A 25,059-nucleotide genomic window follows, 5' to 3' on the forward strand; every position below is an offset into this window, starting at 1 on the left:
TAACTCAACAACAAAAAAGATAGCAAGCCAATTAAAAAATGGGCAAAGGAATTGAACAGACATTTCTTCAAGGAAGATATACAAATGACCAATATACACATGAAAAGATGCTCAACATCATTAGCTATCAGGGAAATGCAAATCAAAACCACAATGAATACCATTTCATACCCATGAGGGCAGCTACTCTTAAAAATAAAAATAATAATAGTAATAAAATCAGAATATGACAAGCATTGACACTGCTGGTGGGAAAGTAAAATGCAGCCATTGTGGAAAAGTTTGGCAGTTCCTCAAACAGTTAATTACAGAATCACCACATGACCCAGCAATTCTCAGGAATATACCCATAAGAACTGAAGACAGAGACTTATATAACAATCCTCATAGCAGCATTATTCACAAAAGCCAAAAGGTGGAAACATCCTAAGTGTCCATCAACCAATGACTGGATAAATATAAAATGGAATACTTTTCATCCATAAAAAGGAATTAAGTTCTGACACATGCTGCAACACTGATGAACCATGATAACATCATGCTATATGAAATAAGCCAGACACAATATGACAAGTATTGTATAAGGCCACTTACATGAAATATCAAAAATATGGAAATTCATAAAGATACAAAATAGATTAGAGGTTATCAGGATTAGAGTGTGGGAGGAATGGGAATTATTGCTTAATGGGTAAAGAGTTTCTGTTTTGGGTAATGAAAAAGTTTTAGTAATGGAAGGTGATAATGGGAGCCCAACATTGTAAGAGAATTAATGCCACTGAACTGCACACTTAAAAATGGCAAGTTTTGTTTTATACATATATATGTTTTAACAAAAAATTAAAAGTAAATAAAAATACAAGTATTAGTATAATGCAGTCTCCTTTCCTTATGAAATTTCAGACTATCTTCTATTCTGAGGTTCTACCTATTTTGATTTCAAACTGCCCTTTCTTTAATAAAATAGTAATGATTACAGACCTTAGGAGTTTGTCTTTCTCATGTCTTAATTAGCAATATAAAGTTAACCATTAAAGTTGGTCCTGCCTCCCATGCCTCCTGAATTTTTCTATAGTCTTTGATCCATGAAATCCAAATGTTGAAGTTCTTCTGATATACATAACTCAAAATAGAAAAAAGAAAAAGAATTCATGGAAAAAGTGGCTTTGAGTTGTGCCCTAGAAAGAATTCTGAATGTAAGACTTTGAGACTGCCTGGAGAATGGTAGAAGTAAAGGCAAGGTTGGGAGTCAGACTGGGGTTGCAAGGGAGACCAGTCATGGTCTAAACCAGAGGTGGGTAACAGGAAAGGAAAAGAAGACACGTGCAAGAGACATTAGCAAAAAAAGAGTAGAACTTGGTAATTAAAAATGGAGGAAGAGGGTTAAAAGTATAAAGATGATCTAAGTATAGAGATGATGTCTCTAATACAGAAAACCCTCCTAATGGCACACTTGGCTAAGTACAAGAGAGGTTTCCTTCTTTGCTCCTATACTATTAACTATCCTTGAGGGAGAAGTTGCTATGGAAGTTGATCTAAGCTTTGTGGAAAACAGGCAAAAACTGAAAAATCATTTATGCTTTAGGAAAAAAAAACACCTCAATCTTAATTGCTATAGCTGCAGTTAAATTTTTAGTCCTTTATGCAGGAAAAGCAATCATGTTTTTCTGTTAATGTTTGTGACAGTTTGATATTATATATGAATTCTGAAAAAGAGATATAGATTATGTTTGTAAACTAGTTTGTTCCTCTGGGCTTGATACCCTTTGATTGTATTAAAATGGTTTATGTTTACTTGATTATGTTAAGATTAGATCTTTGATTCAACCACAGTCATTAGTGCATGCAGTGTTTAGTCCCCACCCCCTTGATGGGTGATATAAATGGACATTCATTCAAGGAGACCACAGAAGTAGATACACAGAAAAGATACACAAAGGAAGAGAGACAGCTCCATAGACCTGGCAGAGGCTTAAGAAAGAGAGATGAGCCATTTGCCTATTAATTTGCACCGGATGAGACCAGAATCCTGAGCAGCCAAGAAGGCCCAAAAAGATATGAGCCCTATGCCAGCCTACAGCTGAGATCAGAAGAGCCTTCAGAGGAAGAAGGAGGAGAGACCAGGCAGAGGTCTCCCATCATCTTGCTTCACACATGGCAACAGAGTTTGGTAAAGAAATAACCATGAGTTGAACTCTTTAGGGCCTTAAAACTGTAAGCTTTTACCCCAAATAAATATGCTTTATAAAAGCCAACAGATTTCTGGTACTTTGCATCAGCACCCCTTTGGCTGACTTATACGATGTTGTTTTCTAGAGTAGGATAAAATTTTTAAACAAATTATTAGAGTATTTCCAAAATAATACCATTTAAATTTTTTAGGGAAACGGATGTGGCTCAAGTGATAGAGCTTCCACCTTCCATAAGAGAGGACCTGGATTCGATCCCTTGGGCCTCCTGGTGAAAAAGAAGAGAAAGTGTGCTCGCATGGCGAGCCATTGCCCATGTGAATGCCCACATGGTGAGCCAGTGCCTGCACAAATGCCTGCATGGTGAGCACAAGTCCCCACATGAGTGCCCATGTGGTGAGCCAGTGCCCGCACAAGTGAGTCACTCAGCAAGATGATGACTCATCAAAAGAGAGACAAGGGGAGAGTCAAGGGGAAGCTCAGCAGAAACCAGGAACTGAGGTGGCAAAATTGACAGGGAACCTCTCTCCATATCAGAGATCCCCAAGATCGAATCCCAGTGAATTCTAGAGGAGAGAATATGAGAAGAGAAAACAACACAGACAGCAAAAACAGCAGGGTGGGAGGAGCGGAAGGGGGGAAACTAAATAAATAAATCTTCTTTAAAAACTTTTTTTAAATTAAAAAAATTTTTTATTAAAGAATGAAAGCAAATAAGGTTTAACATAGCCTAAAAACAAACAGGAAAACTACAGATAAATCCATAGAAATTTATAACAGGTATAGATAACTTTAATCTTTATCATTTCTGTTCATCAGTATGTAATGTTATTCCTACAATGAACATATATTACCAGAGTAAAAAAAACTGTTTATTTTGCACTAATTCTGTCAACATCATTCTTCTATAAAGAAATTCATTTTGTGAAAGGGCTTTAGCTATAGTCCTTCCTGTCAAGTTCTGCTGATAACATAATTTAATGTAAGTGGAGCACATGTTCTTCATGCTTCTTTCTGTCCTGTTAAAATTAAGGCTCTGCTATTTTCTAGTTATGTAGTGTCAGTCAAATTATGTAACCTTTCTAAAATTCAGTTTTCTTAACTGGATAAAAACCATCTCCACTAGAGTGAATATAGTGAAAAGAACTGGACCTGACCCATAATAAACCCTCTAAATATTTACCTTATGTCTCAAAGCTGAGGAAAGCAAAAAAAAAAAAAAAAAAAAAAATGTAGAGGATGGCAACCCATTATGTTTAAAGCAGTTAAGTGTAATGTAAGAAAATGTCTTTATAAGCTATAGAAAATGGAACTTTATGCTTAAGTGCAGGAAAATACTGGCCTTCAAAATACTCATATTTCATGAGTGCTACACACTGTAATATGACATTATAAGATGTATTAAATAACATACCTCATGATTGATGACAGTCCAACCACAAGATGAATCACTATCACTGGAATTTTCAGACATTTTTCAGGTACCTACAAACACAAGAACATTGACATATGGGATGCACTTTTTAAAAGTGTATGAACAGAAACAGGAAGAGCTGTATGTGATACAAATATGAAAAGTGGCTCACTGCCTTCCAGGTAAAACTAAAACAACCCACCCATATGAACAAGTACAACCAAACTTCTAAAACAAGGAGTTATTCCTAAACAGAATAGTCTGGACAACTGTATTACTGGAATGAAAAAGGAAATTGGATCTGAAAGAAAATGTCTGTGTTAGTCAGGTAGAGTTAAAGGGAAAGGAGAACCCAAATTGACTATGTCAGTAAGTCAAGAGTTGGGACAATGGCAAATGAGGGAGAGTCAGCAAGAGTAAAGGTCTATGCTTTCAATAAAAGATAGGATGTGAAAAGTATGGCTAAAGAAGGAGGAGGAAATTCCCATGCCAACCAAAAGGAAGTCTATATGGTAACATGAAGCAATTTAAATTTTTCAAACAGGAAAGAAACAAGATATGATCAAGTTTTATGCAAATAACCATGTCAGCAAAACCTCAGTTGGAATAAAGCAGAAGAAAAGACCAGAGATTGGTGAGAAACTTGCAGCCATTAGCAATAACCTAGATTCAAGTCCTAAACCAGCATACACTAGTGCCTCTGCCTGGTTTGTTCTCCCCTCTCTATTTGAAATTATTTAAAATTCAAACCCCTACTCATTAAAATGAATGGTGTCTTACTTTGTTTTATACATCTAAATCTTATAAATGTTTCTTATTGCACACAATCTGTGAAGAACATATTAGATCCAAATTGATGGTTGGTGTTCTAAAAGAACACTGCAGAGAGTTTAATGGAACGAGTGCTGAAATGAGGAAAACAGGACAAAAATAGAGATCTGAATCATCCTGTAATGATTCTTGAACTCTAAGAATATACTGCAGAGAAGAATATTAATAGTAAATTAATGTTTCAAAAACAAATGAGATACAAAGAAGTGATCACTACTTTGTATTAAAATTAGCATGTTTTCAGATAAATTATTCAAAGCTTGAAATAAGCAAAGATAACTGTGACTTTCAATGTAATGCGAGAGCATTTTCTAATAATTTATATTAATTCCTAGTTAATCAGAGGTCATCTGATTGATTTACTATTTACAATTAACCAGGACCCAACTGATTTAAAAGTGAAAGTGTAAAAAACTGTTAGAATAAAACAAAATTTTTTTTTGTCTACTAAAGATGATTATCCCCAAGGTTACATACAGTTTGAAAACGCTGTAGACTATTATATCTTAATTTAGCAATCGTATCTCAGCATCCCTTTTTAAAAAGACTATATATCCCAATTTCTCACTCAATCAGTTTTATAATTCAGCTGGTTCACAAAGAGTAAAAAAAATTTTTGATTCATGCTGTCTTTTGTATGAAAATTAGGCTTTTTTTTTTTTTTAACAATTTGAGAATGAAGTGTTAACATATGGAAGCACAGAAAGACTAAGCAATTAAATCTGTAGAAGGAAAGGGAATGGTGAAAGGAGGCTTTATAAATGAGGCTGCAAACTACACAGCATATTTTTAAACTGAATTAGTTGTCAAAATTTTAAATCTGATTCTGAAAGGGAAAAGCATTACACAGTGAGAAATGGTAAGAACAAAGGCAGAGTTTGGAGTGACAGAAAAGTTTTGGTAATGGATGGTAGTGATCACAGCACAACACTGTGAATGTAATTTTTATTTATTTTTATTTATTTTACTTATTCTCCCCTCCCCCCATCTGCTCTCTGTGTCCATTCACTGTGTGTTCTTCTGTGACTGCTTCTATCCATATCAGCTGCACCGGGAATCTGTGTTTCTCTTTGTTGCATCATCTTGCTGTGTCAGTTCTCCATGTGTGCGGCACCATTCCTGGGCAGGCTGCTTTCTTTCACGCTCGGTGGCTCTTCTTACAGGGGTGCACTCCTTGCACATGGGTCTCCCCTAGGCAGGGGAAACCCTTGCGTGGCAGGATACTCCTTGCACACATCAGCACTGCGCATGGGCCAGCTCCACATGGGTCAAGGAGGCCCGGGGTTTGAACCTCGGACCTCCCATGTGGTAGGCAGACGCCCTATCCATTGGGCCAAGTCTGCTTCCCACTGTGAATGTAATTAACAACAGTGAATTGTATACTGGAAAGTAAATAAAATGGGAAATGTTATGTTGTATATATTTACCACAATAAAAGTGTTAAAAGAAAACAACAAAGGCAGAAAAACATTAAAGAATGTGAAAATTTTAAGAAAGACAATCTAGCACGGGTCTAGTATGCAAAGAATGCAAATGATCAGATTTGAATTTTTAAATGGATATATATTAAGATGGGGAAGCAACTAAATGACCCTAGACCTACAGAATGCAAGAACTGACAAGGGATATTTAAGTCTCCTACCCCTCTTTTCAATTCCCTAAAATTAGACTTGGCTTTTTCTTAAGTTTAGTACTTTACATATTCTAATCAGTTCCCTACCAGCCTTACCTCAACTCCAAACTCCAGTACTCATCCTTCATATCTTAGCTAATGGATCACTTCTTCCTTTGTAAACCCTTCTCTGACTCCATGCCCAAAGATTAGTATTTCCTTATCTTAGTACATAAATTAGAATGCTGTGCTGTGATTGCTTGTTTACCCCCGTTATGTAATCCCAACACATAGCACAGAACTTCACAAATATTATACAGTCCATTAAGAAGAAAGGTAAACCAATTTCTGTGTGAAGATGCAGTTGTTGACAAGTCTAAACGACTCCTTAAGCAACTCAAAATTCTGGAGAGATTCATGAGGTTCTTCTCCCATTACTTTGATCATAGATAAATGCATAAGGATTTTATGCATTTTAAAGGCTTTACCAATAATAATTCAGAAATAAGTAGATTTTATGGGAAAGTTACAAAGTTGGAAGATACAGCAATTTGATATTATTTATGAATTCTAAAAAGAAGATACTCTTTGATTGTATTAAATTCAAAGGTTTTACATTTACTTGATTAAATTGAGATTAGGGCTCTGATTTGACCACAAATCTTCATGTATTTCAAAATATGGGAGAGGAACTTCATGAGTCTCTCCAGAATCTTGAATTCCTGTTTCTGGTATCTCAATCATTCAGGTCAAAAATCTGGGACTTAGAAAAGTTAAATAACTTCTTCTGGTAAATTAAACTTTTTACCTATTCCCTCTACCACTGTCTAATCCAATTTCATAATTCACAACTTCCATTACAGGTACAGCTTTCTAACTGGTTTTTGCCTCCAGATTAATTTGCACTCTAAGTGCCTATACTAAATTCACCCTAAAAAATAAATCTGACCAAGTCATTCACTTAAAATTGGGAAATGCTCTCCATTGCCTTCAAAATAAAATCTAAACTCCTACAACAGAAGCCTTCAGAATGAGAAACATTTAATTAAGACTCATTTTCAAAAGGTATTTCACGAAACATTTTCTCTTAAATGTAAGACTATTTGTAGAACTCTATGGAAGAGAATATGAGAATAAGTATTACAAACATGGTTTCATTAAAGAATAAAACATACATTGATGTTGGGTATAAATTTATTCTATGGATTCTTAACTCTTTTATGAAACTACTTATGGTTAAAAGACCAACTAAACATCAGTTTATAATCACACATTATCCAATAGCAAGGGGGGACCTTAGATTAATACCATTTCAAATTCATTCCTTTATTCATTTATTCATTTAAAATTTATTCAGTTCCTAGTATATTCTAGGTATTGAAAAGACAGCAGTGCACAAAATCACTAAGAGTATACCCTCATGGGGCTTAAAATACCTTTAGTAACAATACTGAACTTTGAGACTTGTACTCCCATAAAGCAGTGAAGGTTGAAAAATCAGCCCCCTCTTTTGTATTCTGATACATGGCTAACTGCAAAGTACCAGACTACTTTCACATATTCCAGAGATAAGACACTCCCCTCTACCCTTCCTCATGACTTGCTTACTTACTTCTATAAAATCCCTAGATCCTTCCTCTCTGAAATGTTTCTCATTAATGAACTTTCTCCCTATTGCGATAACCTGAATAAAATCACCTCAATAGTCTAGCATTTAATCTTTCACAGTGGAAACACTCAAACAACACAAACAAGTACAATAACGATATATGAGATGGTATATTTCCTGCTATGAAAAAAAAAAGTGGGAAAGGAGAATAGAAAATCCTGGGATGGTGTTATTTAATTTTTAAAAAGATGGTGCAGGAAGACCATTCTCAAGGCTATTGCAATAATCCATGTCAGAGATGATGGTGGTTTGGGCCAGAGTGGTTAGCAGTGAAGATGGTGAGAAGTGGACATATTATACATGTATTTTGAAGGCACAGCTAAGAATTTCCTGATATAATGAATGTGGGATATGGGGAATGATTCCTGGCCTTAACAAACAGAAGAATGGAATGGCCATTGAGATAAGACTTCCAAAGGTACAGGTTATGAGAGGAAAATCAGTAAGTTGGTTTGGGGCATGTTAAATTTGAGATAGCAATTACCACTTCCAAGTGAAAATGTCAGGTAGGCAGCTGGAGGCTGAGTTCATGGGAAAGTTGTGAGATAAAGATGTAACTTTAAGATGAGATGTGGAGGCATTTTTGGGACGTGGAGTTGTCCTGGATAGTGCTTCACGGACAATTACGGGACATTGTGGATTCCCCCAGGGCCCACTGGATGGAACGTGGGAGAGTCTGGGCTATGGTGTGGACCATTGACTGTGGGGTGCGGTGATGCTCAGGGATGGACTTATCAGGTGCAGTGGATGTGTTGTGATGATGGGAGAGAGTGTTGCTGTGGGGGGAGTGGGGGGCGGGGGCGGTGGGGTTGAATGGGACCTCATATTTTTCATAATGTAATTTTAAAAAATAAATAAATAAATAAATAAACAAAAAAATAAAAAATAAAAAAATATATAAAAAAATAAAAATAAAAATAAAAATAAAAAGATGTAACTTTAAAACACTTTACGTAGACGGTTGTCAAAACTAATAAGAACAACAGCAATAATATCAATTTTACTTCATAAAGTACAAGTGTGGTAAATGTTACCTGGTATGATGGTGCCCCTCATCATTCTTAAGTAGCTACATTTTACTAAGGAAAAGGTAAGATTTCCATCACCATATCTTCTAGAATTAGACATGATGGAGAAGAATGGGGACATTATTCTCCTACACGTCTACAATTCCAATGTAAGGCAACCAATAGGCTATCAGTAAAGGCTTCCAAAGTGTTTCTGTACTGTAAATGTGATCAAAGCCAGAGTCAACCTGGGTAGCTTTCAAGAACCTATTTTTATAATGCTTTTCAAAGGTTCTGAAACTTTCACCTACCCAAATAGATATGAAAATATCTGTTTTAAAACAGACTTCATTTGAGAAAGGGAACAGGACCCAAGATCCTACCTATGAAAAATTAAAAATACACAATAGTAATTCTAAGGAAATATTTTAAATGATCCTACCCTGATCTAGAACATGATCATTTCCTACATTCATTCAACAAGTAGTTATTGAGTACCTACTATGTACCACAAACAACTGCAAGTGCTGGGGATACAGCAGTGAAGAAAAAATAAATAAATAAAATCTGTCTTGAAGAGTGCTTACATTCTAGTGGGGGATCGTGAAACAAACAAGCAGAATTATAGTATGCCAGCTGATGCCATGTGCTATGGAAATAATAAATCAGGGAGAAGAATACTAAATATGAGAGATGGGAGTAGAGGATTCAAATTTTAAATAAGGTGGTTAGGGAAGGTATCTGAAACAAACAATGAAGAACAATGACCAGAGTTGTTTTCAACACTTTTTCTGCCTTAACACCCTGAGATACAGGTGCAATAGAATAATACACCCAGAGACAAGCTAAATCTTAAAAAGATCTATTGCCATCCAGGGGTGAAAACTGAATTGAATTCATTAACTTACCTAAAGAAACAATGAAAACTGATTAATGGGAGGCAAACGTTTGCAGTTACATTGAGCCTCCTGGGAGCAGTTAGCAGGTAAAAGGATCAGGAGGATGAAGTTAGTTTGGTATTCCAAAAGGGAGAGAAGGTAGAAAGAACATCAGTGAAGAGAAACTCATAAGAACTTTATATTATGGGGGTAGGGAAGGATGGTGGAAGAAGGGGATGGGTTGGGAGTAGATTTCAAAAGATCAGGATAGCCAGATATTACATACTAAAAATCTGGGTGCTTGTTATGTCAATGGGGAGCCATCTCAGAGTCTTTAAGTAATTTCAGAAAGGCTATTTCATTTTAAATGAGAGAGGATTTGTATATGAACTAAGGCAATAGCCAGCCATACTGATGATTAAGGATAGGAATTTGTTTAAGAGACATACTAATAGGCCTTGGATATCTTGAATATGGAGTATGGGAGAGAGGGATAGGTAAAAGAAAAATATTCAATTATGTCTTCAAATTCTAATTTGGATAGTAGGATATGGTTAGTGGTGGCATTCAGAGAGGTAAAAAGGAGGAAGAGGAAGAGGAGATCATTAAAGCAGGAGAGATGGGTGTAGGGGAAGATATGTGTGTAGTGCATAAGATCTCTCTGGAACATACCAAATTCAGATGACTTATCGGATATCCAATTTAGAAATGTTCACTTGACAGACATAGAGGTTTGCAGCTTAGGAGAGAAAGTTGAAATAATATGGAATATAGAGTAACTTCTAAGGAGCTTTCCATAAAAGGGAAAGGACCTTTAACTGGAGTTTAGATGTTGGAACATTGAATTTTTCAGGATTGAAAGACCTCAATATACTTCCATGCCAAAATGAATGAACCAGTAGGGAGGGAGATTTTGGCAATACAGGAGAGAGGCACAAGGTGACCACTAAGAAGGAAGGACTGAGATTCCAGGCACAGAAATGGGCACTGATAAAGGTATAATCATAGATAGAGGGAAAGGAAATTGAGGAAGCTGAATGCCCTTAAAAAAAAAAAAAATTGAAGACAAGTCCTCTGCCAGGAATGCATAGGAAGACAATGGTGTAGACTTCAGGAGTGGAGCAAAAGTATGAGTGGAAGAATGGTCATGGACTTCAATTTCACACATGAAAACATAAAATAAGTTACCAGCTCTCCCTGTTCAATCAGAAGTGGTGGCTGAAGCCTCTCCTTTGAGTAAATACAATAACTCCACCCTATCCCCTATCTCCATGGGTTATCTAATGAGATTTTTCTTAAGATTGTTACTGTGTTCAGTGAATAAAAAGTAACAAAAAAATCTATCATTCTTACCAAGGAAGGAAGGAGAAAAAACACACGATTTTGTTAATTTTGTTTTAGTGTATTATTATAAAACATATGTAGCTTGGATTGAAACACATGAGTGATCTTTCCTTTGAGTAGCTTCTACTGGAAACTTTGTCTCCTTACCAACCATGTCACAAAGGACATTTTTCTTCAAACTGGATAATGTGTAATCTTTTTACATCATTTAAACCGCAACTAAAGTGGAGACTTAAAATTTATTTCAAACGCTGAATTGTCAATAGTTGACATCCCCACTGTGGTTAGTTTGGACCTATGTACCCCATAAAACATGTTCTTAAACTTAATCCATTCCTATGGGTGTGAACCCTTGTAAATAGGACCTTTTGATGAGGTTACTTCAGTTAAGGTGTGGTACAGCTGAATCAGGACAGATTTTAATTCTACTACTGATGGTCTTTTCTGGGAAGGTCACAAAGAGAAAGCCAGAGGGAGCAGACAAAAGTTAAACGTCAACAGAACCTGGAAGAGAAGGGAGAAGTCAAGATAAGCTACCACGTACATTGCCATATGACAGAAAAGCCAAGGACCAAGGACTGCCAGCAGCAAGCTCCAGAATGCCACAGTCTTCTGGAAGAAAGCACTGCCTTGATGATGCCTTGATTTTGGACTTCTAGCCTCAAAACCGTAAGGCAATAAATTCCTGTTTAAGCCAACCCATTTCATGGTGGTTGCCTTAGCAACATGGAAACTAAAACACCCGCTGGGACAGTTAGGCTCATTTGTCAACTTGGCCAGGTAATGGTGCCCAGTTGTTTGGTCAAGCAAACACTAGCCAAATTGGACATTTTGTGGACTTAAATCAGTGAACTGATTGTATCTATGGCTGATTACAGTCTATAATCAACTGAGGAGACTGCCGTCAGCAATGAGAAACATCTCATTCAATCAGTTGAAGGTCTTAAAAGGAGAAGTAATGATTTCAGCATTCAAAAGAGAGAATTTTCAACTCTACTTCAGACATACAGCTTTTCCTGAGGAACTAACTCATCAAGGACATTCATCGCAGTTCCAGGCTTGTGACTTGCCATACGGAATTTGGATTTGTGCATCCCCACAGTCACATGAGGCAATTTTATAAAATCATGTAATATTTAGATATCTTCTGTCAGTTCTGTATCTCTAGAAACCCAACTAATACACCCTCCTATTGATTTCCCTCTCTCTAGTGTCCCCACAATTGCTATTTTACCCGGTTAATTCCTAAAATAGCACTCTCATCATGGAAAAATCTCCAGGACTTGTTAAGAATGTAGAATTATACCTTAAAATCTCACTTATGTATAAAAAGGAAATTATATCACAAAAAAACAAAACATGTTATGGCTGCATTACAGTTTATCATTCCTGTACAGATAAACTTTAGGTTTTATCCAATTTTTCACTGTTAAAAACAGCACTGAAAATTTTTGTACATTCCTCTGTACATGTGTTTCTCTAAGATAGATACCTCAAAACCAAAAGGTATACATACTTACAATTTTATAGATTTTACAAAACTGCTCTTCAAAAAAGCAAAAGTTCAACAAAAAGTTGAAATTCCACCAACAACTTATGAGAGAACCTATTTCTCCACAGCCTCACCAACATAGGTTAACAAACATCTTTAATTTCTGCTCATCTCATGAGGAAAAAATGATGTCTGAACCTGCATTTTCCAGGATTTAATGGGGCTGAGGAGTTTTTCATGTTTATTGCCTATCCTTATTTCTTTTTCTGTGAATTATCTATGTTCCAATTGGACTGTCTTTATTATTTGCAACAGATTTTTAAAAATTGGGTCATGAATGAATTCACTGTTATATCTACTAAAAATATGTTTTAGCATGCTTCAATTTTTTTTTTTTTGCTTCTATTTTTTAAATGGTCTCATCTGTCATAGATATGTTTTTAAACTTTATGCAGCAAATGCAGAGGTAGGAATAGGGTGTATTTTCAGATTCGAGGTTTTCTATCTTGCTTTAGAAAGTTTTTCCTTCTCCTAGATTATAAAAATATTATCCTATATCTCCTAATACTTTTACAGAGTTTTGGTTTTTACATATAGCTGTTGAATCTATGTATCAAGATTTATTTTTTTCTTTTGGCACAAGATAGAAAGTACCCCAATTACTGAATGCTCCATCTTTTTTCCATGATTTGAAATGCCACCTCTTATCATATAAAGTCTCATACATTTATGAAATCAGTCTTGTCCATTCTATTCAACTGATGTATTTTTTATTCCTGTACCAAAACAATGTTGTTTTAGTTACTATAGTACTCATCACTTTCTATAGTGCCATTTTTCAACTCTTTCCCTTGCCCCTCCCTAAACAGATGCACACAATACCCAAAACATATACCTAATGGCAAAGATGAAACAGACTTCAGGATACACATACTACTTATTTTAACAGCTAGCCTAGAGGGAAGCAGACTTGGCTCAATGGATAGAGTGTCCGCCTATCACATGGGAGGTCCACAGTTCATACCCAGGGCCTCCTTGACCGATGCAGAGCTGGCCCACGCATAGTGCTGATGCGCACAAGGAGTGCGCCCGGTAAGGAGAGCCGCCCAGAGCAAAAGAAAGTTCAGCCTGGCCAGGAGTGGCGCCGCACACACGGAGAGCTGACGCAGCAAGATGACACAACAAAAAGAAACACAGATTCCTGGTGACACTGACAAGAAAACAAGTGGACACAGAAGAACACACAGCATATTCACAGAGAACAGAGAACTGGGGCGGAGGGAGGGGGGAGGAGGAAGAAATTTAAAAAAAATTTTTTTTAAAAGCTAGCCTAGAATTTTTTTCCCTTCCCACTCAAAAGACTCTCCTCCAACCCTGAGAACACTATTTTGTAAAATAAAGTCAAAATCCTCAGTGTGACATTCAAAAGTTTTCACCATCTGACTCTAATCTATCTTGCAAGTGATTAACTCTCCTTCTCCAATCAAAGTAATCTATTTGCTGTCCTCTGAACACAAAATGTATGACTCTGCCTCTCTGAGTGGTAGAGTAACTCAAATCCCACTTCCTGGAATGTTTTCCTCCTTCCTTTCTTCCAGTTTCTTCTGATTTAAGTCTCAGCCCTCCTCCATGAATTTTTCCCAGATTATGGTCTCTGGCACACTGGACCTCTCCTTCTCCTGAATCTATAGCAGTTACTGACTGTACTTCTTGGCATAATCTGCCTAAAGATACTTTAGGGAAGCGGATGTGACTCAGGCAACTGGGCTCCTGCTTACCACATGGGAGGTCACTGGTTCGGATTCCAGTGCCTCCTAAAGAAGACAGCAAATTTTGCAAATGGGCAGGCATGGCAAGCTAACACAACAAGAAACTCAAGAAGAAAAAACATAACAAGAGACACAACAAAGCAAGAAGCAGAGGTTCCCAGTGCCTCCTAAAGAAGACAGTAAGCTGACACAACAAGATGATGCAACAAGAGATGTGAGGAGGAAAAACAGAATGAGAGAGACAACAAAAGCAGAGAGTGGAGGTGGCTCAAGCAATTAGGCACCTCACTCCCAAATTAGAGGTCCCAGGTTCGGCTTCCAGTGCCTCCTAAAGAAATAAGGAAGATGAACAGACACAGCAAGTGAAAAATAACAAGGGGGAGGGAAGAAATAAATAAAATAAACCTTAAAAAAAAAGATACTTTATATTTATTTTTTCCTTCAGTTTCTTTATGGATTAGTATTAAGTTCAAAGCTTTGATAAAGAGCTCAAATTTTATTTTTCTAAAGGTATTTATAAAGCATACAAACTTTAATTGATTCCTACTAATCATAAAAAGTCATTTAATATATTCTTATTAATCTCTTACCTCTAATCTCTTTATCATTCTATTTTATCTACAGTAGAGGACATGTCCGTTTACTCAGATTAGGAACTAAAGGATCAGAAATAGCAATGAGCTCCTGGTCTTATTTCAGACCTAGCTCCACCTCTACATAACCAGATGTTAAACTTACCATAGTTACGAATACAAGCACACCTTGTTTTATTGTGCTTTGCTTTATTGCACTTCACAGATAGTGTTGTTGTTGTTTTCTTTTTTTTACAAATTGAAGGTCTGTGGCAACCCTGGATTGAAAAGTTTATTGACACCATTTTTTTCAACAGCATGAGCTCACTTCATGTATCTGTGTCACATTTTGCTATTCATGCAATATTTCAAACTTTTCCATTATTATCATACCTGTTAGAGTGACCTGTTATTATCATACCTGTTAAAAATCAGTGATTTTTAATGTTACTATTGTAATTGTCTGGGGGTGTCGTGGACTGAGCCCATATAAGACAGCAAATTGAAAAGTTAAATGTATGTTCTGAAAGCTCGACCCACCAGCTGTTCCCTGGTCTCTCTTCCTCTCCTTTGGCCTCCCTATTCCCTGAGACACAACAATGTTGAAATTGGCCAATTAATAACCCTGCAACTGCTGCTAAGTGCTCAAGTGAAAAGAAGAGTCACATGCCTTTCACTTTAAATCAAAAGCTAAAAAGATTTAAGTTTAGTGAGGAAGGCATGTCAAAAGCCAAGATAGGCTGAAAGCAAGGACTCCTGTACCCAGTTAACCAAGCAGTGAATGCAAAGGAAAAGTTCTTGAAGGAAATTAAAATTGCTACTCCAGTGAACACATCAAAGATAAGAAAGTGAAACAGCCTTACTGTTAAGTGAATGAATGTTGAGTGGTGTGGATAGAAGATAAAACCAACCACGATATTTCCTTAAGCCAAAGCCTAATCCAGAGCAAGGGTCTAACTCTCTTCAATTCTATGAAGGCTGAGAGAGGTGAGGAAGCTACAGAAGAAAAGCCCAAAACTAGCAGGGTTTGGTTCATGAAGTTTAAGGAAAGAGGCCATCTCCATCACATAAAAACACAAGGTGAAGCAGCAAGTGCTAATACAGAAGCTGAAGTAAGTTATCCAGAAAATCTAGCGAAAATAATTGATGAAGGTGACTACATTTAACAGCAGATTTTCAATGTAGACAACAAAGCCTTCTATAAGATACCTTCTAGGACTTCCATAGCTAGAGAAGAGAAGTCAATGCCTGGTTTCAAATCTTCAAAGGGCAGGCTGACTCTCTTATTAGGAGCTAAGGCAGTTGGTGACATGTTGAAGCCAATGCTCATTTATCATCATAAAAATCCCATGGCCATTCAGAATTAGGCTAAATCTACTCTGTGCTCTATTAATGGAACAACAAAGCTATATGACTGCACATGCGTTTACAACATGGTTTACTAAATATTTTAAGCCCACTGTTGAGATCTGCTCAGAAATAAAGATTCTTTTCAAAATTCTACCATTTACTGACAATGCACCTAGTCACCCAAGAGCTGATGGAGATATACAGTAAGATGAATGTTGTTTGTATGCCTGCTAACACAATATCCATTCTGCAGCCCATGGATCAAAGAGTCATTTCAACTTTCAAGTCTTATTATTGAAGAAATTACATTTTGTAAGTCTACAGCTGCCATGGACAGTGATCCTCTGACGGATCTGGGCTAAGTAAATTGAAAACCTTCTGCAAAGGATTCACCATTCTAGATGCCATGAAGAACATTCATGATTCAGGAAAGGTCAAAATATGAACATGGAGCAATTTGGAAGAAGTTGAGTTCAACCCTAATAGGTGACTTTGAGGGGCTTTGAGGGGCTCAAGGCTTCAAAAGAGGAAGTAACAGCAGCTGTAGTAGAAATAGCAAAAGAACTAGAATTAGAAGCAGAGCCTGAACACACAGCGAATGGACACAGAGAGCAGACAACAGGGGGGAAAGGGAGAGAAATAAATAAAATAAATCTTAAATTAAAAAAAAAAAAGCAGAGCCCGAAGATAGGACTGAATTATAGCAACCTCATATTAATACTTTAATGGATGAAGAGTTGCTAGGGATGAGCAAAGAAAATGGTTTCTTGAGATGGAATCTCCTTCTGGTGAAGATGCTGTGAACCTTCTTGAAATGAAAACAAAGGATTCAGGATGTTACATAAACTTTATTGATAAAACAGCAGCAGGGTTTGAGAAGATTGACTCCAATTTTCAAAGTTCTCCTGTGGATAAAATGCTATATAATAGTATTGTGTGCTACAGAGAAATCTTTCATGAAGAGTCAACTAGTGCAGCAAACTTCATCATTGTCTCATTTTAAGAAACTGCCACAGGCACCTCAACCTTCAGCAATCACCACCCTGGTCAATTAGCAGCCCTCAACACTGAGGCAAGACTCTCCACCAGCAAAAAGATTACAACTTGTTGAAGACAGATGGTGGTTAGCATTTTTTAGCAATAAAATTTTTAATTAAGATAAGTATATTGGGTTGGTTGTTTTTAAGACATAATGCTACAGACCACAGTATATTGCAAACAAATTTGTATGCAATGAGAAAGTAAAAAAATTCATGTGGGAGGCGGATTTGGCTCAACAGATAGTGCATGTGCCTACCACATGAGTGGTCTAGGGTTAGAGTGTCCGCCTACCACATGGGAGGTCCAGGGTTCAAATCCAGGGCCTCCTGACCTGTGTGGTGAGCTTGTGTGCTGATGCGCGCAAGGAGGCCGTGCCATGCAGGGGTGTGTCCCCCACGCAGGGGAGCCCCACAAGCAAGGAGTACACCCGATAAGGAGAGCCGCCCCACGTGAAAGGGGCACAGCCTGCCCAGGAGTGGTGCCGCACACACGGAGAGCTGACACTGCAAGATGACACAACAAAAAGAGATACAGATTCCTGGTGCCTCTGACAAGAATACAAGCGGACACAGAAGAACACACAGCAAATGGACACAGAGAGCAGACATGGGGCGGGGTGGGCAGGAAGGGGAGAGAAATTTAAAAAAAAAATTCATGTGACTTGCTTTATTGCAGTATTCACTTTACTGTAAAAATACAGGCATGCCTGTACTTTTTTAATCCTGGCTATTTTAACAAGGATTGAAGGCCACCAAAATCACTACCCATCCTAATGAAGGGGTTGAGTCAGAAATGCTTAAGAAATCTATTATTATCTAACAATTTCACCTACAGCTAGGTATGGGGAGTAGCTGCCCACTCTAACTTCCTATTTTAAAGCTACGGTAGTAAGGAAAATTTGAAGATGGCTAACACCACACGACCCCAGTATTCTGGCCCCTGTTGCCATGTTTTTAAGGCTCTTTCACCAAATCCTGAAAAAAATCTATTAAGTAAAGACAAACATAAACCCTCTGCGACACTTCATCTTGCTTTTAGCAGTCAGAGACAGTGATACCCTTGTGTCTATCAGGACACAAGCCTTTCTGATTTATTTTCAAAGATTATCTCAATGTAAAATTTAAGATAGTGATCTCTAGTTCGGATCTGCCCAAAGGATATTAAGTATTATGTCCAAAGACATTTTCCTCTCTTCAACTGTATAGCACAGAAAGCTCCCCTAAAAGTGCCACACCTCAACATTACCCTCAACCTAAACTTTACTTTATTGCAATGCCACTGATTTACATACATAATTACCATAAAAAAAGAGCCCTACTAAACTCACTGTTATCTTTCTTGAAACTGTTACTAAGGATATAGTTTATCTTGAGCAGTTGGTTAGGTAACAGAGCTTTCTCTCTTGATATTGAGCCTTAGTAAAAATGAAACTTTGTAGAATGTATTTTATATACATAGAGCAGTATTTCATTCTTGGTTCCCTACCTTTGTTACCCTGCAGCCTTTTATTTAAATCTGTGAGTTGCTTCAATCCTTCTGGAGACAATATAAATTCTTTCTTACATTCATTCATGAAATACTTACTGGGTACCAAGTATGCAGCAATGTTCTAGACACCCCCCCCCCCCGGCCCCTTTTTTTTTTTAAGTACCAGGGCTGGGAATTGAACCCAGGACCTCAGAGGTGGGAAACCAGGGCTCAATCACTGAGCCACATTGGCTCCCCTGAGTTAGTTTCTTTGTCTGTTTGCTTGTTGTTTGTTTTGCTTTGTTTTTAGGAGGAACTGGGGACTGAACCCGGGACCTCCTATGTGGGAAATAGGCGCTCAATCGCCTGAGCCACATCCACTTCCTAGACCCTTTTAAGTATTATCCGTTAGGCCTTAAAGAAATTTTCACAGGTTAGGCAATATGCAAAGAAAATAGAAATAGAAATAAAACATGCAGATAGAGAAGGCATTTCAGGAAAAATGAAGAACGTGCAAAAGCAACAAAAAGCATGGTGAGAAAAAGTCCTTCTCAATACCAGGAGTACAATTTATATTTGCTGCAAACCTAATTTAAATTCACTAGTGACATATCCTTACAAATATTTTACGTAAGTATTGGGGTCAAAGAGTTTTCTACCTTACTTTTCCCACTAACATTGAAATGTTTTAAAAATTATTCAAAAATGTGACTTTTAATGACTACATGATAATATTTATCATACTTTATTTCCCTTCTGATGGATGTTTAGATTGTTGCTTGGCTTTTATCACAATGAAAAACAACAATGCAGGAAAAAATCATGTGGACAGTTGATGTGTGTTACTGACTCACTATGCTTTAAGGTAATTTGGCACAAATTCACATTTTTAAAAAGTATTTTCAGGGAGCAGATGTAGCTCAAGTAGTTGAGCTTCTGCTTCCCATGTATGAGGTCCCAGGTTTAATCCCCAGTACCTCCTAAAATAAATAAATAAATAAATAAATAAGTAAATGAATAATTAAATAAGTAAAATTTAAAAAATATTTTGATATACCAAACACTTCAGGAGTTAAATATGCCTCTATCAGGAAGAAAAGTCTTCATTCCATTTCATTGCTGGAGGGAAGAATTTCCCATGTATTGTTTTCTCTTTTCCAACTCTCCTTTTAAGTGAAGGACCAGTCTCTATCTTTTAAATACTACAATGACAATATTGACTTTATTCCAGTCCCCAAAACCTGGCAATAAATAAACCTAGCTTAGGAGTGCCTACAACCTGCTAGACTTTTGTGTTGTCTGGGAAACAGAATACTACCCGGGGGTGCTGATTTCCTGATGGCCAGAAGAGTCAAGTAAATCCTTAAACTGAGGAAGACTATTGGTTCTTGTAGGGCATTTTAATCATTAAAAGCAGATAACTATTGCAGCATATTTTCACCAAACAACAGTTCAAATTAAGTTGTTTTCCAAAAAACAGTGTCAAGGACAAAACTTTTGACAGACAATTCTGACTATGGAACAAAGTACTGGCTGCCATTTTGGATGCTCAAAGCACAGCACAAAAGCATCCTTTTGGTGTAGAAGGTAGAGAACAATGAAAGAGATGCAGAAAGATCACAGGCATTTTCACATAAAATGCCTCTGAATTAAAAAAGAAAGCAACTTTCATTGCTCTCCTTCTCTCCTGCTTGCCAAATGAAAAAAAGAATGAGTTTTGCCAAGTTTCATCATTTGGGAATCAAAGCATAGCCTCCACTAAACTTCCTAAATTTGATGTTGCAAAAGACTTTCAGAATGATGTCATCTCGTTTGCTTTATAAGAGATCATCACTATTAATACAAAGCTTCATAAAGCTTTAAGACTACCCTCGTGAAATTATGGCGCAAAGATTTAAATATACAAAATGAACCTCAAAAGGACTCAAAGAAAATGAAAAATAGTTTTATAGTCCTGGGGTAGAGATGATCTTTCCAAGCTTTACATAAAACCCACAAGTCATATAGGGAAAGGTAACAAGTTTTACTATTTAAAATTATAAAACTGGCAAGCAGATGTAGCTCAAACAGTTGAGCTCCTGCTTCCCACACGGGAGGTCCCAGGTTCAGTTCCTGGTACCTCCTAAAAACAAAAGAACAAATAACAAGCAAAACTGATAAACTTGTTTGCCAAAAGTCACTTCAATTAAATACAAAGGATATACTAGGATAATATATGACAGAGTTAATTTTCAAAACATATGAAGCGTACCAACAAATCAATAATTAAAAGGTTTCAGAAACTCAGCAGAAAATTAGCAAAGAACATGGGCAATTTATAGAAGACAGAAAAAATGGCTTATAAAAATGAAAAAAATGCTCTTTACTACCAAAATTATACAAAGAGGAAATAGATTATTTTATACCTAACAGATTAATAAAGATTAGATTAAAAATAATCATAATAAAGACTAATAATAAAAGCTTAATAAAGACTAAAAGATTGGAGACGATAAGGGAAAATAGGTACTGTAACAGTGGAAATGTAGGAAATGCATATTGTTGCTATCATTTTGAGGTAATTTTGCAATAACTATCAAAATTTCATGTACATATACCCCAGGAGCTACCAATTCTATGGCTAAAAATTTATCTGATAGAAATATTCACACAAGTATGAATATATATATATACACATGCATAAGAATAATTAAGGGAACAACTTTTATAATGCAAAATTCCATCAACAGTGAATTTATTATTTATTAACAATAAAAATTTATGACTATGTATAATTAAAACAGCCATTTATATAAAGTTAAGTAGATCCATGTGTTTCCATGATGACACGGAAAGACATCAATAATATATTAAGTCAAAAAATAGGTCAGAAAAATATGTATAATAAATCATATTTATATTAGTCTATGTGCAATATATTAGAAATTTGAAGAGTATCTTTAAAGCCTTAAATTTTAAAAAAAACACCTTAATTTCACATAATATCTCCACTAAATTTCCAATGAAAATTTACTTTTGTAATCAGAAAAAATAAACATTTTTAAAATGAAAGACAACACCTAATTTTTAAGTTCAATGAATGACAGATATGAATCTAAACATCTTCTGGACAACCAGTTTGTCAAGACAAGTTAAAGGAATTGTGGGAGTCACATTAAAATGTTTACTCTCCAGGGTTTATTGTGGAAAACTAACACTAGAGAAATGACAGCTTTTGATGAGTTGCTGAGTCCACAGTGCAACAATTACAGCATCCAGATGTGGGTCATATGACTGTCCTACAGATTTTGCCTCCGAATATATGCAAAAATAACAATATAATAGGCAGGCTCTCCTACTTATTAGTACTTAATGGAGTGGAATTTCATTTAAAATGCTGAATTCTATCACTAAAGCTAGGTTCCTGTTGTCTAAAAATCTGGAACAAGAAAAGGAGCAATACTGTTACACGCAACTTTTTGATTCAGAAAAAAAAAGTCTGCAAGAAAAGTGAGTCAACACACAATTACTCCACAGGTTTTCTTCTATGTTGTAATACCCCTCAAATTGGGAAACAAATGCAGCTATTGCCATATTTGAAGATAAAAGTATCTCTTTTTTGCCTTAAACAAAAGAAGCTTCACCTTTGATAAAAAGTTTGAAATAAAGTAACAATATGAGTTCAAAACACTGAGGAAAAATTAAGATACCTGTTATTACTGAATTATTTCTTTCACTGTATAATCTCGTTCTGAGAAAAATCCTGACTTTCCAGGATTATTCTATTTTAATTTTGGAAAAGCCTGAAAGGGCAAACAGAGGCACAAATTATATTCTGCTCTCACTTGGACACTATAAGCCCTTGGTGGTGTTTTTTTTCCTTTTTATAGAAAAAAAATATGGAAAATTACTATGTTCTGGTTCTTTAATTTCTTCTACTCTTAAGTTTTAAAAATTAAAAAATTTGTTTTTACTTTATAAAAAATACAGGGGAGCAGATGTGGCTCAAACAGTTGAGCACCTACCTCCCACATGGGAGGTCCTGGGTTCAGTTCCCTGGGCCTCCTAAAGAAGACAAACAAACAATGAGCAGACAACAAGCAAATATCTAGCAAAAAAACGAGCAGACAATGAGAAAAAAAAACGAGCAGACAATGAGCAAAAACAAGCAAACAGACAAAGCCATGGGGGGAGCATTATTTTTTTAAAAAGAACTGTTTAAAAATACATAAATACATACATACACACACACACACACACACACATATATATATATATTACAAAAGGATAATTCACCCTAAATTTCTTACAGCTATCCTCTACTTTTCACTTAGGAAGATAAGCTGGAAAAATGGAAAACAAAGAAGGGATTTTTTATATTTTTTCTGTTTTCCATTTGTTATTTTAAAGTTACATGGTTTCATTTTTTTAATAAAATAGATGATTAAATATATATCCATTGTTATTTCCCAGTAGTAATGCTAGCTAAAATGTTAGAAAAGTTCATAAAAGCAAAGTCATTACCAACCCATAACACAGTATATATTTCTTTGCCTTTTACTTTCATTTATATTTACTGTGAAAAAGTCCTCAGAATTTACTTACAATTTTTAAAGGACTTTTTTACTTGAATGTTCTATATGTCAATCTAACTTGAAGTTAATCTCAAAGATCAGCTGCTGTAATAGCTTGGGCTGACTTCCCCAGAAGGAGGCTTCTAAGCTCTAAACTTTTTTTTTTGGCTCAAAGACCAATGTTTAAATATGAAATGTATCTCTCAAAGGATCTGGGATTTCATATTCAATCCAGTCTCACTGTTCATGAAATCAACTTAAAAGTCCCATTTTAAAGCAGTAAAAACAGTATCTATTTCCTATAATTAAATTAGACTAATGATCTTTCCTATCTTTTAAATGTGAGATTAAAACAAAAACCCAAATTAAAAGCCCAACCATAAAAGCACACTGCAGTTTCAGGACCTTTAATGCAACAGAATGCAAAACCAGTCAGGAGAGGGGCCAGGTTACCTTCAACTTAGAAAGTTGTACAAAAAGCAAGCTGTACAAAAAGATCATGCTTCCAAGTCAAAAGGTATATATGGCATCAAGTCATCATACTTCAATATTTATGTTTTATGTAAAAATTACTATATAATATTTTATATGAATAGATCACTCTGCCATTTGCAAAGTGATTTCAGCTTCACATCTGATGTGATCTTCACAATAACCCATGAAGTAAGCCAACGAGCTATTATTTTCAATTTGCAAATGGAAACAATAGAACCTAAGTTAAATTACTTGCTTAGTATCATTAACATATCTTCCAACTCCTAAACCGATGCTTTTTTTTGCATTTCATTATTTAGGAATGTGAATCAGAAGTATGGTTTTAGGAGAACGATTGTGATTTATGGATAAGCACTAAAGAAAAATTACATTTTTTACTTCCTGTGAGGACAGAGGAAAATCTTTAACACTCTTACTGACTTCCTAATATTCATTAGAAAATCTTATAGGCCCTGAAACAACTTTTCACATATTATATGCTCTTCTTTTTAAAAAATGCTTAGTTTTAGCAGTTAGTTGCTATCTGTCTCACATTATTGGGCTAAATTTCATTTCGGAATTCAAAATGAGAGAAGATTTGGTCAATTTTATCTAGTGCAATACATTGGACATGAACTCTGAAACAGTTTTAATCTAGTCAAAATGGTAGAACTACCAGGAAGAAAATGTAATAGTTATCACTTAGAATATGGCAACTTCCTCACCTTAACCTCACACACAAACACAAAAACAAATCAACCTCTAGTAGTTCTGCATTATTAGATGAGTCTGCATTTTCTGTTTTAAAATACCTGGGCTTATAACAGGCCTTGCTGATGTTTCGATGATAACATTTTCATAAACTATTATGATTTCAGCAGTTCATAATCACCTAATATTTTCAAATCTTTTAACTCGGATAAGAATAGAATTACACATCCTAGACAATACTGTGGATCCAGTTAGTAAATCAGACATGTTAGCCAGTATCAATGTTTCTTATGCCCTATAAATGGACCCAAATTTTAATAATACATTAAGTCAACACAGTACCCAGTATTTAAAAGAGGAAAATACTGAACAGAGTATTAAAATCTGGGTGGAGAAGTAAAGCCTCAAAGAAGACAAGCTTAAAAAAAAAAAAAAGGATAAACACTATAGTCTGAAAAACAACAAAAAAGGTTTATAAAGAATTATCCTATTTATCCATCCATATCCAACACATCTATAATAGAACATGAAACTAAATAAACATAATCTAATTATCAGTCATATAAAACACAGCACTCAAAGTGATTCAATGTAAACAAACTTTAAAATGCCTCCTGTTTTATAATAGTGCTTAATAACTTCTTTATTTCCACTGGTAAATGTCTACAAATAATAAAGGAGAAACT

The 25,059-nt window shown here is 35.8% G+C and overlaps 1 protein-coding gene across 7 annotated transcripts in view; it reads right to left on the reverse strand.

Moving 5' to 3' along the window:
• CCPG1 (cell cycle progression 1) overlaps positions 1-25,059 on the reverse strand; it is a 49,056-nt gene that overhangs the window by 22,164 nt on the left and 1,833 nt on the right. For all 7 annotated transcript variants that reach the window (XM_071214205.1, XM_071214204.1, XM_071214201.1 and 4 more), the window contains exon 2: positions 3,604-3,674. In XM_071214205.1, coding sequence (XP_071070306.1) covers positions 3,604-3,663 — 60 coding nt within the window. In that variant the 5' untranslated portion in view covers positions 3,664-3,674. The remainder of the gene's footprint in view (positions 1-3,603; positions 3,675-25,059) is intronic.

The sequence above is a fragment of the Dasypus novemcinctus genome, chromosome 3 (assembly GCF_030445035.2).
Source record: "Dasypus novemcinctus isolate mDasNov1 chromosome 3, mDasNov1.1.hap2, whole genome shotgun sequence".
NCBI lineage: Eukaryota > Metazoa > Chordata > Mammalia > Cingulata > Dasypodidae > Dasypus > Dasypus novemcinctus.